The following is a 17,810-nucleotide window of genomic DNA, read 5'->3' on the forward strand; positions in this document are numbered from 1 at the left end:
CGAGTTATGACGAACTGGTTACTACCAACTGAAGTCAATCAACTTTCACATTACGAAAGTGAAGTACTCCTTTCAACTGAAGTCAATCAACTGTCACAATACGAAAGTGAAGCATTCCTTTGCACTTACAAGTTCCCCTTGTTTAGGAGATCGACTTAATATTTTTATTTTTTAATAGTGAAAGAGTTTTCCCAAAATGCTATCGGTTTTCAAAGCAAGTTTTGTGAGAAAATCAACTTTAAGAGCTCCCAACAACGAAGCTTCTAGTTCTTGGTTTAGAAATCGAACGGGACGTCCCCATCATCGTGTGATTCAAATAACCATCATTCCAGGTCTTGATTATTCAAAAATTCTTATTTTCATGTAGGCCTTATGCAAAATTCTGTTGCCTCATAGACAAAACGTAAATCGGGTACCGTAGTAAAAAGGTTCACAAATGGTAAATGCGATTAACTTCATTTTTTTTCACACAGGGTTTCTGATGAATATATATGTCATTCTTACAAGGTTTAAATAAAAAGTTTAAAACTTCAACTTAGTTTTGAGAAAAGTATGGCTCCTTGGCATTATTGCAGGTTTTTTTACTCACCTTGTAGGAGAATTTGGAATCTTCAGCTGGATAAACACTAATCTGATGAACGTGGTGATGCATTTTGTATTAGTCATACATTGTAGTTCGACACAGTTGCTAGTGCAACTGCAGTCTAATTGTATTCATTGTGATACTTTATGCCCAACGATCATACATCCATTAACCCTCCTGCTGTCTAAAAGTCACAGGCAGTCAACAAAAATACACATGCCTTTTACACAGGCTAGGCACTAACAGTCAGATCATATTTCAAGCAAGCACTGTAAGTAGTCAAATTCAGTCAGCAGACAAGTGGTAGGCACAGCTGGCTTATCAATCAGCTACAATCAAAGCATAGCTGTACCGAGTTACATGAACAGTCACAGCCAGTCAATACTGCTTTATGTAGGCTGGGAGCTCTTGACTGTTGAAAACAGTCACTTGACTGAAAGAACAACTCGGCGCAGAATGTATGTTTGCATAGGAGGATTTAAAAATGTGATACTTTATGGGCTTTAGCAACGATCATACATTCATTAATTAAAGTCTAACTGCAAACCCTAACCGCCTAGAATTCTTCAAAATTGTCTTTGCCAAAGTGGAGGAATTTGGAGGACTGAGTTTACATGGCAAAAGTGCGCTTCTGATTTTGTAGGATGCACTTTGTCAAGGTCTTGGGCTGGACCTTGTGTTGTTTTTGCTTAGCAGTGCATAAATATAGGCCTGGATTATGCTTAAAATCCTCTGTTCTGCTCCAGGATGTCATTGGCCAAGCCTCAAAATATTGACGGTCACTGCCACAGGATTTTGCAGGATTCAGGCAGTGGTCACCCCTCTGCGGACCATATTTAAGAAATAATGGAGGAATTTGCAGGATTGAGGCTAAATGCTATTTTTCTACGAGGCCAATTGGAAGATTTTGCAAGATTGAGGCTACATCCTAGCCAAAATGCCTAGGGAGTTAGTTAATAGTGCAAGTCTTCATTTTCATTGTTTGGTTTTGGTCTCTGTGTTGGTCTTAAGGATTCAATGTATTGGTCTTTGAAGTAAAATTCTTTGCCTTGGAAGTACAGGTCTTGGTCTTGGTCGCCGAGTTGGCAGTCTTCAAGACTTGGGGTTAAATAATTAAAACTGTTGCGAGATTTGTTGATTGACTAGAGAGCGGTCCAATATTTTTCTGGGGCCCGAAGTTTTTCTTCAAAGCCTTTTTAGTCACACTTTTGGGAAGAGGAACAGAAGAAAAGTCTCGATTTACACCATACACAAACATGTATGTCTGTGTGTGTTATGTTTTGGTTAGGTTAACTCTTGTCAGCACGATAACTTGAGAAATGCTTTACTTAGGAACTTGAAATTTGGAGGAATTGTGAAGTGGGAGGAATATCATCGCTCGGTAAAATCTGGACTTTTCCATTTCACGAAGCTTGGCCTGGTGACACAGAAAAGTCCAGATATTACCTTGTGATAATATTCCTCCCATTCCACGCTGAGTCACTCAATATTTGTATAAAAATACCCCATGAAAGATGTGTGCTTCACAGTATTCGATCTGCAGCAAAAACTACTGGACCGAATCAGGAGATCATCGTATTATATTTCGTCTAAGAAGATTCTCCATCCATTGGTACAGGTGGTTTGAGTCTCAAGGTAGTGGAAGTATGCCATAGGGGGCCACCCTGTATAGTAGACTGTGGACTGGCAATTCTCAAGAGTCAGTTTGTGGTCTGTGGTGGGCGTGTCTAACTAGAATCAATGAATGGAGGCTGGTGACCTAAGCTGTTAATCAAAAATTGTTGCATAAGGCTACCTCCGCGAAGGGGCCATGTACAGAGTAGTTCTACAATATTTAATGAAAACAGACCTTATTGATCAGTGATCCTAATTTGGTTAAATTGTTGACCAACTTATTTCATGAACTTGCACAATACAGAAGTGCAAAGTGAAAGGCCTACCGGTAGCTGTATTTTAAATATTTATCTGAATGCTAACATGTGAATTTATATGTAAATAACGAGGTATCGGTTTTGAGACAACTTTTTGTGATAAAAAACCAAAATCAATTCTTAGAGCACACAAATACAAAACCAAGAAAAGCCACATGTTTGCTAACACGCAAATTTATATGTAAATAACAAGGTATCGGTTTTGAGGCAACTTTCTTGATAAAAACTAAAAATCAATTCTAAGAGCAAACAAATACAAAGCCAAGAAAAGCCACATGTTTGAATTTTTTATAAACAACATAATCAGGGTGAAAGTTGCTTTGTCAGTTTTGATTTGGCATTTGGTTTTTTAAGTTAAGCACTTTATGTTCAAGTTAACTTCGTAGAGGGAAAGTGACTGCAAGTATGTCAGTTACGATGTGTTGCGCCAATGAGAGTATTTAAATGGAAAATTTGAACGTCAAGATCATTTTGCATTTTCTCACCAGCCTCATCACAGTACATCACTGTTCCAAAGTCTGAACCCAACAATGCATGGTGTTCACTGCACCTTGAGCCTGTAACGCTTATGCAATCTCTCCGTTTCAAGTGAACCGGCAATCAAACTTGACATCAGTTCTCATCTCAGGCCATCCAGTTAACCGGAGCCATCAGATCTCCGAGCACAATTGGCCGCATGTATTATGGACAGCCCTTGCTGTTGCCGACTCCATAACATGATCGGGTGACAACTTTGCATCACATTAGCTGTCAATAAATTGACTTAAGAGGACAAATAGTTCTTGTACAGACTCCAGTTCTTTTTCCTTTTAAATTGGAAGCAGTGAAATACACAGAACAGTGGCTACAAAAGTCTTTGGTGGAGAACTTTCTGAAACTGTATTGTGGAACAGCAACTTCTATTTTAGATGTTACTTCATGTACTTGTACAAAGCTGAACAAACCTGCAATCAAACTTGTCTTCCTTGATTGTCATCATCTGCGAAACAATCTGTTGTTCAGCTGTCCATCCAGCGAGCACATTTTTGCTGTGTTTCTCCACCCCACGTTATCTGTACAAGACACTGAACCATCACATCTACTGTTATAAAAGCTGCAAAAAGCTATACACAAGCAGGAAGACTCTGTGTCAATCATGTGGTTGTACCATGAAAATGTCACCGTCTATGCCCAAGCTGCAACGTCCCTTGCTCAGCTGGACATTCTGGTCTGTACCTTCTTCACCTGTGTCTTCCAGAACCACAGCGACAACTGCTCCGTGGCCTATTCCCCACCCCTGATGGACCATCTACTGATCTGGGATGAAACGGGACCATCTCCCTGGGCACCGATGAACGAATCCTTTGATGTACCAAGCAATGAAAGATACAAACTGTTGAACCACTCGTTGCGAATCGTTGCTTTTAAGAATCCGGCAGAGGCTGACAAGCATGTGTATTCCAATGCTCAGACTGTATTGTATGGTTTTGTCCTGCCTGTCCTCAAACTGCTAGGGATCCTATCCATTCTGTCTTTTTTCTTTACCCTTTGCAGAGTTGCCTCCATGCGTAAAGTAACTAATTTCTATCTGACTAATTTGGCAGTTGCAGATTTGATGGTCTTGATTTCAGCGTCCACTCATCAGCAATGTGTGGCTTTGACAACACAAATTGAATTGGATGTATCATATTTGGGGAACTCAGCCCAAGCAGTTCTTACTCTCTTAATGTACACTTGGGATGTGGGTGTTATTTCATCTATAGCCTTTGTAACACTGCTGTCTTATGATAGATATTTTGCCATTTGTCACCCTTTCCAACACCGTAATCTCAATCTAAAGCGACGGGCAATACGAGCAGCAGTTTGCATATGGTTTCTGTCTTTTTTCATGAATTTGATTGCTTTCTTTTGTCAATTTCTGGCCTGGAATGTACCACCATTCAAATGTCTTGTTTGGCCAACTGAAGAAAAGTATAAACATCTATCAGGTAATGTGCAATTGTTTTTTAATGATGATGAAACTATGCACACTTTGAATATGGTTGGAAATTACATGTTTTTCTGTGTATTCATGTTGAGTTTGATCCTCACAGTCACTTTCAATATGCTCCTTATTAAGGGACTGCATGCACCAAATCCAACTGGTGATCAGATCCGAGGTCCGTCAAAACATCTACGAAGAGTTACTCTGATACTTGGCATCAACACAGCCGTGGTATTTGTCTGTTTTCTGCCTCAAGCTACATGTATATTGGCCCTAATTGCAAGTTTATCGCAAAGCAGGGAAGAAGTGAATGTAAGTGATGATGTGAAATGGGGGTCGAATTTGATGACTCTTTGCCTCAGAGTCATCAACTCTTCCATTAATTCAGTCATATTCAATGCTGGTAGTGGAAGGTACAGGAAGGCCTTCAAGCAAGCCTTCTGCTGCAGAAAGAGGCAGCAAGTACCAACGAACAATATCCCTCTGCAGACATTACCAAGAGCAGATCCTGCTGATCGGATCAGATCATAGGATCCAAAGGCCAAACTTCCCTCCTAGAGAGAAAAGAACAGTAATAATGTTATCCTCATAGTGCTGCAGCCAAACCTCAAATCGAACTAAAAAAAGCCAAACATGGCATTCCGAACCGAACTGAACCGAACCGAAATTGTCGGTTTAGAAGTTTGGGAAATTTACTTTTTTTGATAGTGCTAGAAATGCTAACGCTTGCAATGAAAGGGCAAAAATGAAATGCACGGATGATTGAATTCACAGTGTTAACAAGTCACTATATTCATCTTCATTGTTTGGTGGGCTAAACTCCGCGATTGTCCGTCTTCGGTGTGCATAATCGGTACAACGTAGCATTGCTATAGTGTAGACCATGTGTACATAATGCAAGTCGCGTGTGGTAAGTAAAATCACTGCATCGTTCAATAAATAAAAAGACCCCCAAAATAGACAGAGCGCATTCGTACAAGCTAGAGGGGTTACTGGTATTGCTCACGATGTGGTATTGCATGTATTGGAGAAACCCCTTTTTGATAACACGCGCTGTTGTGGCACATGTTCATGTATTTTGTTACCGCAACCGTAGTGCAAGAAGTCGATGCCAGTGCGTGATTTTCTAAATGCCGATTTACACAAAGGATTTCGTTGCGCTTTTTGTAGGGGACCGAGAGTAACACACTGACTTGAGCGAAATGGTGACTTTTTAAAAGCCGACTAAAAGCGCGATCCCGCAAACGTACATGTACATAATGTATGTATACACGATTTTCAATGTACAGATGTACATTGTACAAGTACTTCTAATCCGAACCGATGTTCGAGGAAAAAAATCCGATATGAACCGAACCGAACCGAACCTGGAGGATTAGTTTCAGCACTAAATCCTCTCTTCCAAAAGTTTCTTTAACTTCCAAAAGCTGAATAGAAATGTATTTATTGTTGAGAAACACCAATGAGAAACACTGGTATTCGTTGATGTCAGTTTTGTGTTGGGGGAGGCATGGCTTACTTTGTTTTAAAGAAATAACTCAACTCCTTCTACCACTGCATTTTGATTTCCACAAATCAACAGATTTCCAATGTAAAAATAAATTAAGTCTAAACACTCTTCTGATTGTCACATGTCTGTAAATGACACTGTACATAGAACTACCGGCAGAGACAGATATTACTGACAGTTGTTTCCATGTAAATTGAAAAGGAAATGTATTACATTTGTACTAAGATTGTAATGGTATTAAACTTACTGTATCTTCCATGCTGTTTCCATTGTTATTCCACTTTGGGACTTGTTCTTGTTTTATACAATCCTTGTTTTCTATGGGTTCCCCCTGAATTTATTGCATTGGTAATGCCATGAATGCTAGTAATATAATTAGATCTCCAAGAAAAATAATGCTGGTAACATAATGTAAGAAAGATCTCCAATAAAGCCTTTCTGTGACATTTTCATTAGTTAAATGATTTTTGTTGGACGGTTTTAAACACTCCAGACCAGTTGGAGTCTGGATATTGATATTCGGCTCGGGTCATTATCAGCATATAGACTCCAACCGGTCATGAACATAGTGTTTAATACCGGCCAAACACATATTTATTCCCATTCATACATACCTTTTCGATCAAAAGATCATAACTTTTCGTTCCAAAAGTCAAAACAAGAGAAAAATTAAATATTTCCAACGATTTTGTTCAACAAGTTTACTTCATGTTTTTTGGGACACCCCTCTAGCTATATTATGTCTCTTTCACGAATCATCATAAACAACTCCTTATATGGAAATGGCATGAGGTGGCACAAAACGCAGCTGTGCCGGTGCATTGTGAATTTAAGACTATGAAATACTGACACACTGGTAGTGTATTGTGCATTCCTACATGAGGATTGTGAACGTCCAACCAATAAAACTAAAAGGCACCGGATTTCCATAGGAGTCCAAATTCCATGTGACACTGGAAAAGTGTTAAAGACCAATAGGAATGGGTAAATTGTCTTAGGTATTTATGAATGAAAAATGAATATACAATGGTGAATATCATGTCCCCTTTCTTTCCCCCTCTGCCCCGCCCTGTAAGGGGGAAATTTGTAATGTAAAGACAGAGTAGCACATCAAATTGTTTTCTGTTAGGGCTCAACATCCTTGCTACCCCAAAGCTCAAAGCTAAAATATCCCAATATTGATAAAACACTTAACAATTCATCCCTCTCAATTTTCTGACCTAAAAGGAAGGAGGTGGAGGAAAGTAGAGCTGATGTTCGATAAAATATCCAGTAGTATTTGGTGTATTGAATGATAGGTGGCTCATGGGGGGAAGGGTTTGCACAACTACCTCCTCAAGATGGGTACACATAGGTGAGGGAAAATTAGCATATTCTGCACAAACCCCGCCTTCCCTGGTGTTCAGTCATTCTTTAATGTCACAAGATAAGTGTGAAATGGGAACCATTGAAATAGAGGAACCATCATATGCTTGTGGCGTAGCTAGGGGGGGGGGGGGTGTTACTTTCTGTAAGTAGCGCCCTCTTTAGTTAATGCACAGAGGAGTTTAATGAGTTGACAGAGCTACGGGCTATGACAAACTGGTTACTACCAACTGAAGTCAATCAACTTTCACATTACGAAAGTGAAGTAGTTCTTTCAACTGAAGTCAATCAACTTTCACAATATGAAAGTGAAGCATTCCTACGTGATTGCAGGCCTAGCTGCACTTCCAATTGTTTCCCTTGTTTAGGAGACTTAATACTTTTTAATAGTGAAAGTTTTTCCAACATGCTATCGTTTTCAAAGCAAGTTTTGTGAGAAAATCAACTTTAAGAGCTCCCAACAATGAAACTTCTGGTTCCTGGTTTAGAAATCAAACGGGACGTCCCCATCATCATGTGATTCAAATAACCATCATTCAATTTTCATGTAGGCCTCATGCAGAATTCTGATGCCTCATAGACCGCAGTAAAAAGGTTCACAAAAGGCAAATGGTAAATGCGATTAACTTCATTTTTCCACAAATGATTACTAATGAACATGTCATTCTTACAAGGTTAAAAAAGTTCAAAACTTCAAGTTAGTTTGGAAAAAAACATTGGCTCTTTTGCATTGTTGCAGTTGTTTTTACTCGCCCTGTAGGAGAACTTGGAAGCTTCAGCTGGATAAAAACTAATTTGATGATCTCAATAAGTAGCCATTAATTTCACATGGTGATGCATTTTGTATTAGTCATACATTGTAGTTCGACACAGTTGCTAGTGCAACTGCAGTCTAATTGTATTCATTGTGATACTTTATGCGCGATGATCATACATCCATTAACCCTCCTGCTGTCTAAATAGTCACAAGCAGTCAACAAAAATGAATCCACTTCTCCTGTGCCTTTTACACAGGCTAGCCACCTACAGTCATATCGTATTTCAAGCAAGCACTGTGCCAGTCAAATTCAGACAGTAGACAAAAGCAGACAAGTGGTAGGCACAACTGGCTTATCAATCAGCTACAGTCAAAGCATAGCTGTACCAAGTTTAATACATAAACAGTCACAGCCAGTCAATCCTGCTTTACTATGTAGGCTGGGAGCTCTTAACTGTTGAAAACAGTCACTTGATTGATTTTGACTGAAAGGACAGCATGACACAGAATGTATGTTTGCATAGGAGGGTTAATGTGATACTTTATGGGCTTGAGCAATGATCATTCATCCATTAATTAAAGTCCAACTGCAATCAGTTTATGTACATGTAGGTCTTCATTTTTCATAGTTTGGTTTTGGTCTCTGTGTTGGTCTAAAGGATTTCAACGTATCGGTCTAAAAGGTAAAATTCTTGGACTTGGAAGTACAGCTCTTGGTCTTGGACGCAGAGTTGGCAGTCTTCATGACTTGGGGTTAAATGATTAAAACTGTTGCGAGATTTGTAGAATGCCTTGAAAGTGGTCCAATATTTTTCTAGAGCCCGAAGTTTTTCTTCAATGCCTTTTTTATAGTCACACTTTTGGGAAGAAGAACAAAAGAAAAGTCTCGATTTACACCATACACAAACATGTATGTCTGTGTGTGTGTTATGTTTTGGTTAGGTTAACTCTTGTCAGCACGATAACTTGAGAAATACTTTACTTAGGAACTTGAAATTTGGAGGAATTGTGAAGTGGGAGGAATTTCATAGCTCGGTAAAATCTGGACTTTTCCATTTCACGCAGCTTTGCCTCCTGAAACAGAAAAGTCCAGATATTACCTTGTGATAATATTCCTCCCATTCCACGCTGAGCCACTCAATATTTGTATAATAATACCCCCATGAAAGATGTGTGCTTCACAGTATTGGATCTGCAGCAAAAACTACTGGACCGAATCAGGAGATCATGGTATCATATTTCTTCTAAGAAGATTCTCCATCCATTGGTACAGGTGGTTTGAGTCTCAAGGTAGTGGGAGTATGCCATTGGGGGCCACCCTGTATAGTAGACTGTGGACTGGCAATTCTCAAGAGTCAGTTTGTGGTCTGTGGTGGGCGTGTCTAACTAGAATCAATGAATGGAGGCTGGTGACCTGAGCTGTCAATCAAAAATTGTTGCATAAGGCTACCTCTGCGAAGGGGCCATGTACAGTAGTTCTACAATATTTAATGAAAACAGACTTTATTGATCAATTTGGTTAAATTGTTGACCAACTTATTTCATGAACTTGCACAATACAGAAGTGCAAAGTGAAAGGCCTACCGGTAGCTGTACTTTAAATATTTATCTGAATGCTAACATGTGAATTTATATGTAAATAACGAGGTATCAGTTTTGAGACAACTTTTTTGATAAAAAACAAAAATCAATTCTTAGAGCACACAAATACAAAACCAAGAAAAGCCACATGTTTGCTAACATGCGAATTTATATGTAAATAACAAGGTTTCGGTTTTGAGGCAACTTTCTTGATAAAAACAAAAAATCAATTCTAAGAGCAAACAAATACAAAACCAAGAAAAGTCACATGTTTGAAATTTGTTATATACAACATAATCAGGGTGAAAGTTGCTTGTCAGTTTTGATTTGGCATTTGGTCATTTTAAGTTAAGCACTCTAGGTTCAAGTTAACTTTGTAGAGGGAAATTAACCGCAAGTATGTCAGTTTCGATGTGATGCGCCAATGAAAGTATTTAAATGGAAAATTTGATCGTCAAGATCATTTTGCATTTTCTCACCAGCCTCATCACAGTACATCACTGTTCCAAAGTCCGAACTCAACAATGCATGGTGTTCACTGCACCTTGAGCCTGTAACGCTTATGCACTCTCTCCGTTTCAAGTCAACCAGCAATCAAACTTGACAGTACTCATCTCAGGCTGTCCAGTTAACCGGAGCCATCAGATCTCGATGCAAAATTAGCCGAATGTATTATGGACAGCCCTTGCTGTTGTCTACTCCAAACCATGAATGGGTGAAAACTTTGCTTCACATTGGCTGTCTATAAATTGACTTAAGAGGACAAATAGTTCTAATTCAGACTCCAATTCTTTTTCCTATTGAATTGGAAGCAGTGAAATACACAGAACACTGGCTACAGAAGTCTTTGGTGAGAAACTATCTGAAACTGTACTGTGGAACAGCAACTTTTATTTTAGATGTTACTTCATGTACTTGTACAAAGTTTAGTTTTCGGTGTACTTTTTGAGAGGCAAACTGCCTTGCTGCTGAACAAACTTGCAGGTATCCTGCAGTCAAACTTGTCTTGCTTGATTTCGTCGTCATCTTCAAACCAATCTGTTGTTCAGCTATCCATCCAGCGAGCAAATTTCTGCTGTGTTTCTCCACCCCACGTTATCTGTACAAGACACTGAACAATCACATACTAGACACTGCAAAAGGCTACATACAAGCAGGCAGACTCTGTGTCCATCATGCGGTTGTACCATGAAAATGTCACCGTCTATGCCCAAGCTGCAACGTCCCTTGCTCAGCTGGACATTCTGGTCTGTACCTTCTTCACCTGTGTCTTCCAGAACCACAGTGACAACTGCTCCGTGGCCTATTCCATTCCCCAGATGGATCATCCACTGATCTGGGATGAAACGGGACCATCTCCCTGGGCACCGATGAACGAATCCTTTGATGTACCAAGCAATGAAAGATACAAACTGTTGAACCACTCGTTGCGAATCGTTGCTTTTAAGAATCCGGCAGAGGCTGACCAGTATGTGTATTCCAGTGCTGAGACTGTGTTGTATGGTTTTGTCCTGCCTGTCCTTCAACTACTAGGGATCCTATCCATTCTGTCTTTTTTCTTCACCCTTTGCAGAGTTGCCTCCATGCGGAATATCACTAATTTCTATCTGACTAATTTGGCTGTTGCAGATTTGATGGTCTTGATTTCAGCGGCCACCCATGAGCAATGTGTGGCTTTGACAACACAAACTGAATTGGATGCATCATATTTGGGGAACTCAGCCCAAGCAGTTCTTACTCTCGTAGTGTACACACGCAAAGTGGGTGTTATTTCATCTATAGCCTTTGTAACACTGCTGTCTTATGATAGATATTTTGCCATTTGTTACCCTTTCCAACACCGTAATCTCAATCTGAAGCGACGGGCAATACGAGCAGCAGTTTGCATATGGGTACTGTCTTTTTCCATGAATTTGAGTGATTTCTTTTATCGGATTCTGGCCTTTAATGTACCACCAATCAAATGTCTTGTTTGGCCAGCTGAAAAAAAGTATAAACATCTATCAGGTAATGTGCAGATGCTTGTGACTAATAATGCAACTGTGCTCACTTTGAATCTGGTTTCAAATTGCATGCTTTTCTGTGTATTCATGTTGAGTTTGGTCCTCACAGTCACTTTCAATATCCTCCTAATTAAGGGACTGCATGCACCAAATCCAACCGGTGATCAGATCAGTGGTCCGTCAAAACATCAACAAAGAGTTACTCTGATACTTGGCATCAACACAGCCGTGGTATTTGTTTGTTTTCTGCCCCAAGCTATATATAGCCTAATTGTAATTTTAGTGGAAACCAGGGAAGAAGTGAATGTAAATGATGGTGTGAAAAGGAAGTTGAATCTGATGATTGCTTGCCTCAGACTCATGAACTCTTCCATTAATTCAGTCCTATTCAATGCAAGTAGTGGAAGGTACAGGAAGGCCTTTAAGCAAGCCTTCTGCTGCAGAAAGAGGCAGCAAGTACCAACGATCAATATCCCTCTGCAGACATTACCAAGAGCAGATCCTGCTGATAGGATCAGATCATAGGATCCAAAGGCAAAACTCCCCCCCCCAAAAAAAAATAGTAGTCTATATAATATACTATGGCATGGTCTATGATATGTGAGCAGATTCACTGATTAATTAGGCAAGACCCCGCCATTTGACCTCCAAGATTTTGACCAATCAGCAGGCGCTTTCTAATATCGGGTCTTTCTAATATCAGTCATTCACATGTTGCGCGTCATAGACAATTGATTAGAAAAAACCTGTCACGCACTCAGTATCATGTTACGTGTTATGCACCCAGCTGTTGTTGCATTACAAAACACTGCATTCGAATTGACCAATCAAACCATTTAGTCCTGATTTGGGAATGAAATGACGTTACGATTTAGTAAAATCAAGTCCAATTGGCTGGCGCACGGCTTGCATATATCTGCATGTCTAGACATATCAGACGTTATACAGGAGACTTGAGGGGTGGGTTGATTCGGGGGGGGGGGGGGGGGGGGGGTCCCCACTGGATTTTTTTTATCTACAATATCTTCTCCTGCATTCTAAGCCAATTCCAGAACAAATTTAGGAACTTCAGCTCTCTGTATATTATTTTGACCCCATTTCATTAGTTTTATTAGTTGGCGACTGAATTGGGGAGTTGCAACACCCCAGCCCCCACCCCTTCTGCCCCCACCCCCTCCCCTCTCTAGATCTGTTACTGCCTCCCTACCCACCGGCCCTTTCTCCACCAACCCTGTAAGGGGGAATTTTCAAATAAATACACACAGTACCACCTCCAAGGGTTATCTGTTGGGCCTTAACACATCGCCGCTACCCCAAATCTTGAAAGCTGAACTATTCCAACATCGATAACTCAACTTGAAAATTGTTCCCATCCAATTTTCTGACCTAAAATGAAAGAGTTGCAGGGGAAGGGCTGGTAACCATATAATTTGCAACTGGATATGGTGTATTGAAACATAGATGGCTCGTGGGAGAGGGGCTTGCATAACTGCTCCATTTTGTTAGGGGAGGGAACATTATCACCATCTTTGCCATATTCATAATAACTCTGGGTTCATTGGTATGCAAGGATTCTTTAGTGCTAATGAATGAGAAGTGGTGAATGGGAACCAGTGAAATGTAAGAGCCATCACTTCCTTCTGGTTCATATTGTAAACAGTGCCCTCTTATTATAGCCACTTTCAGAGTGGTTCTACAAAAGTCCTGTAGGGGCACATTCAAAAGTTTGGATGTTTTTAAATTTTGATGTTTTTTTCTCCAAAATGTGGATGGGTGGGTCAAATTGATTTATTGAAATTTTTGTTAATCGAAATTCACTTTTTTCAATTAAAAAGATAGAAAATAGCTCTTTTGACTTGCCAAATCAACTCTCTGCGTTCCGATTTGTAAACCCTTTGCCTGTACCGTACGGATACAGTATGCATCCGGTACATGTACAATGTACAATGTACCGTGTATTACGTCCATCAGAGCACCATATGCATGGGGACCGGTGAAGTTAGACTTAAAGCATGCTTAAATTCAGTGCGTTTTGCAACGGGAGCAGGATACCACGTTCATTTTGTCTTAATACATGCCACGAGTGTCAGTTGCGAATCGTGACAACGAAGTAAACCTACTTGTGTTCAAGATTACTTAGGCAACCTGCATGCATATTGCATGCGCGTGGTATATATGCATGCTATGAACATGGCAGCGCCCCCACGTCTGAAAAGCGCCAAGACAAATTTTTTTTTTTCAAGCGAACTGACACTTTTTATTACCGTTTAGAATGGACTAGTTGTACATGTACGTGTTTCCAGGTGGATTCCTTATACGTACGGGAATGCAAGTGGGACGTGTTGTTGCAAAGGTACTGTATACGGACTGCAGCTGCATTCCGCCGTCAATGAAATGAACATTCGTTATGTTTTTTATTGAATGGAAAATCAAAAGTTTAAGATCGAAAATTGGGGTGCGTGGGTGGTTGGGTAGGTCAAAACAATTTGGAAATTTTAAAACATCGGAAATTTGGAATGGCCCCTTAACAATGAAAAATTGACTGATCAGCAATCTCAAGATGGTTACACTTTCAACCGACTTATTTTAAGAACTTCACAATTCAAAAGTACACATTGAAAGGCCTAGCCGTACTTTCAATATTTTTCTTTCAATATTTGTCTTAATGCTTGTAAACGTGTGAATTTATTAATAGCATGGAATCGGTTTTGAGGCAACGTTCTTGTGAGAAAATCTACTCCAAGAGAACGAAACAAAGAAGCTAACAAGTTAAGATATAAAAAGAATACCACCCATCATCATGTGATTTTTTCTTTTTATAAAGCACTGTATCTTCAAGTTAAATTTGCAGAGTGAAAGTGACCACATACATACATGAACATGTCAGTTTCGATGCAGTGCACCTGTGAAGGTATTTAAATCGAACACTTGCTCTTCAAGATCATTGTGCATTTCCTGAGCAGCCACATCACAGTGCGTCGTTGGTCCAACTTGCTATAAGTACACAGCGCATGGTGCCTTGATCCTGGAACACTTGTCCATGCATGTATGTACTCTCTCAATGACAACTAAACCAGCAATCAAACTTGAAGTCGGTTCGCATCCCAAGCCAGCCAGTTAACGGGGCCATCACTTCTCTCTGGGGATTGACGTCCCATGCTATGGACATGTCTTGCTTCCTCTGTTGCTTACTCCAAGAAAACACAAAGCAGTGACCAATTGGTGTCACATTTGCTGTTCGTTGATTTGAGAGGGCCACTAGATCTGACAACTCAGTCTTCGAAAACAGACTTCGAATGCAGCTTCAAATTTTATTCCTACCAAATAGGAAGTCGAAACTATCCAGATAGACGTGGCTACATTACTATCTTGGGTCATAACCTACAATACTGTAAACTTTACCAAAGTACATGGCCCTGTGAGCAGTTGTTAGTTACAATTGTACTTCTGGTGCGTGTGCTTCTGAAAAAAACTTTGTTCCATGCATCATATTTGAGAGGCAAGCTGTTAGCTTGTAATTCCCAACTGTACTGCTGCTGAATAAACCTCCAGTCATCCTCACCATTCATACTTGTCTCGCTAGATTTCGTTGTCATCTGCGAACCACTTCTTTGTTCAGCTCGTCATTCAGGGAGCAGACTTCTGCTGGGTTTCTCTGCCCCACGTTATCTGTACAAGACACTGAACAATTGGATTTACTAGTATTTGACACTTCTGCACAGACGCGGGTAGCAGCAAGACTCTGTGTCAATCATGTCGTCGTACTACGCAAATGTCACCATCTATGCCCAAGCTACAAAGTCCCTTGCTCAGCTGGACATTCTGGTCTGTACCTTCTTCACCTGTGTCTTCCAGAACCACAGCGACAACTGCTCCGTGGCCTATTCCATACCCCAGATGGACCATCTTCTGATCTGGGATAAAACGGGACCATCTCCCTGGGCACCAATGAACGAATCCTTTGATGTACCAAGCAATGAAAGATACAAACTGTTGAACCACTCATTGCGAATCCTTGCTTTAAAGAATCCGGCACAGGCTGACCAGCTTGTGTATTCCAGTACTCAGACTGTGTTGTATGGTTTTGTCCTGCCTGTCCTGAAACTATTAGGGATCCTATCCATTCTGTCTTTTTACTTTACCCTTTGCAGAGTTCCCTCCATGCGGAATATCACTAATTTCTATCTGACTAATTTGGCTGTTGCAGATTTGATGGTCTTGATTTCAGAGGCCACTCATGAGCAATGTGTGGCTTTGACAACACAGAATAAATTGGATGTATCATATTTGGGGAACTCAGCCCAAGCAGTTCTTACTCTCTTAGCGTACACTGGGGATGTGGGTGTTATTTCATCTATAGCCTTTGTAACACTGCTGTCGTATGATAGATATTTTGCCATTTGTCACCCTTTCCAACACCGTAATCTCAATCTGAAGCGACGGGCAATACGTGCAGCAGTTTGCATATGGTTTCTGTCTTTTTCCTTGAATTTGATTTATTTCGTTTCTCAGTTTCTACGATTTAATGTACCATTATTTAAATGTCTTGTTTGGCCAACTGAAGAAAAGTATAAACATCTATCAGGTAATGTGTGGGTGTTTGGGAATAATGATGATGCAACTTTGGGCACTTTGAGTCTGGTTTTACATTACATGTTTTTCTGTGCATTCATGTTGAGTTCGATCCTCACAGTCACTTTCAATATGCTCCTTATTAAGGGACTGCATGCACCAAATCCAACTGGTGATCAGATCCGTGGTCCGTCAAAACATCTACGAAGAGTAACTCTGATACTTGGCATCAACACAGCCGTGGTATTTGTCTGTCTTCTGCCTCAAGCTATATGTGCCCTAATTGTAATTTTATCCCATAGCAGGAAAGAAGTGGATGTAAATGAGGATGTGAAATGGGGGTTGAATTTCATGGCTGCTTGCCTCAGAGTCATGAACTCTTCCATTAATTCAGTCATATTCAATGCTGGTAGTGGAAGGTACAGGAAGGCCTTTAAGCAAGCCTTCTGCTGCAGAAAGAGGCAGCAAGTACCAACAAACAATATCCCTCTGCAGACATTACCAAGAACAGATCCTGCTGATCGGATCAGATCATAGGATCCAAAAGCAAAACTACACCCCCCCCAAAAAAAAAAAGAGATAAGAAAAAAAACCTAGACTTATGTTCTGGACAAACAGTTGATTCCGCAACTTTTTTTGTGACATATATATGTGACATGGAAGGTATCAAGTATGAGTTCCATCCAGGAACCTGGGTGGGACAGCTTGAGGCTGACCATACTCTGTCAGCCCTGACCTGTGGCTCACCTCGACTGATCGGTTGGAGTGGGTGGCTCAACGTCCCCTAGCTGGATTTGGAGACTGATGATGAGGAAAAATGTGTAGTTCTGTTTATAATATATAGTGGCATGTAAATATGTGATTACATTCTCATTGGCTTTGAATTATGATGTCACATGTCACGTGATGACGTCATGATGACATCACATCAATTTTCATCTATTATCATCTATAACAACCTTCCGCTAGAACGATCTCTAACATTTTATGACATCACCGTTAATTTTTTTTGGAAAGAAAAACTTAACCAGAGCATACATCGTTGAAAGCAAGTTTGCACATCTTTTACCAATTTTAAATTACAAAGCACATCCAGTTTTAACTGGAAGGAAGTGTCACATGATTTTGCACGTACTATCAAAAATGAAGACCAAGGATTATTCTATCAATTCCAAAAAAAGTCATGTTCAGATCTCTCACGGTTAATTTTATCTTGATTTTCAAAGATTAAATATATTCATCTTAAACGTGATGTCACTTGACCCATGATGACGTCACCATGAAGTCAATTTATTTTTTCATCTATAACACACCCCGGTCTAGGTACAAACCAACTTTCAACCCAATTGGACCTGTAGTTCTGTACACATAGGCCTTCAAAATATTCACCTATAATGTGATGTCACGTGACACGCGATGACCTCATGATGACATCAATGTTCGACACATACATGTATCTGCAGGTGTTGGTCTCTAAGTATCTCTTGTGTGCCAAGTATAAAGGCAATCAGATTGATTTTAGTGCCCAAAGTGCCGGAAACAAAC

The 17,810-nt window shown here is 40.1% G+C and overlaps 3 protein-coding genes across 3 annotated transcripts; all 3 read left to right on the plus strand.

Moving 5' to 3' along the window:
* Positions 1-3,578: 3,578 nt before the first annotated feature.
* On the plus strand, positions 3,579-5,008 carry LOC119723199 (lysophosphatidic acid receptor 6-like). Its single transcript, XM_038193759.1, has one exon. It carries the CDS (start codon positions 3,650-3,652, stop codon positions 5,006-5,008), a length of 1,359 nt encoding a protein of 452 aa, XP_038049687.1. The 5' UTR covers positions 3,579-3,649.
* A 5,857-nt stretch (positions 5,009-10,865) lies between these two features.
* LOC119723200 (somatostatin receptor type 2-like) lies at positions 10,866-12,234 on the plus strand. Its single transcript, XM_038193760.1, has one exon. The coding sequence runs from the start codon at positions 10,866-10,868 to the stop codon at positions 12,216-12,218; it is 1,353 nt and encodes a 450-aa protein (XP_038049688.1). The 3' UTR covers positions 12,219-12,234.
* A 2,797-nt stretch (positions 12,235-15,031) lies between these two features.
* Positions 15,032-16,821, plus strand: LOC119722569 (lysophosphatidic acid receptor 6-like). Its single transcript, XM_038192753.1, has one exon. The coding sequence runs from the start codon at positions 15,447-15,449 to the stop codon at positions 16,800-16,802; it is 1,356 nt and encodes a 451-aa protein (XP_038048681.1). The 5' UTR covers positions 15,032-15,446; the 3' UTR covers positions 16,803-16,821.
* The last annotated feature ends 989 nt before the right edge of the window (positions 16,822-17,810 follow it).

This window comes from Patiria miniata, unplaced genomic scaffold, assembly GCF_015706575.1.
Source record: "Patiria miniata isolate m_02_andy unplaced genomic scaffold, ASM1570657v1 HiC_scaffold_16, whole genome shotgun sequence".
In the NCBI taxonomy this organism is placed as follows: Eukaryota; Metazoa; Echinodermata; class Asteroidea; order Valvatida; family Asterinidae; genus Patiria; species Patiria miniata.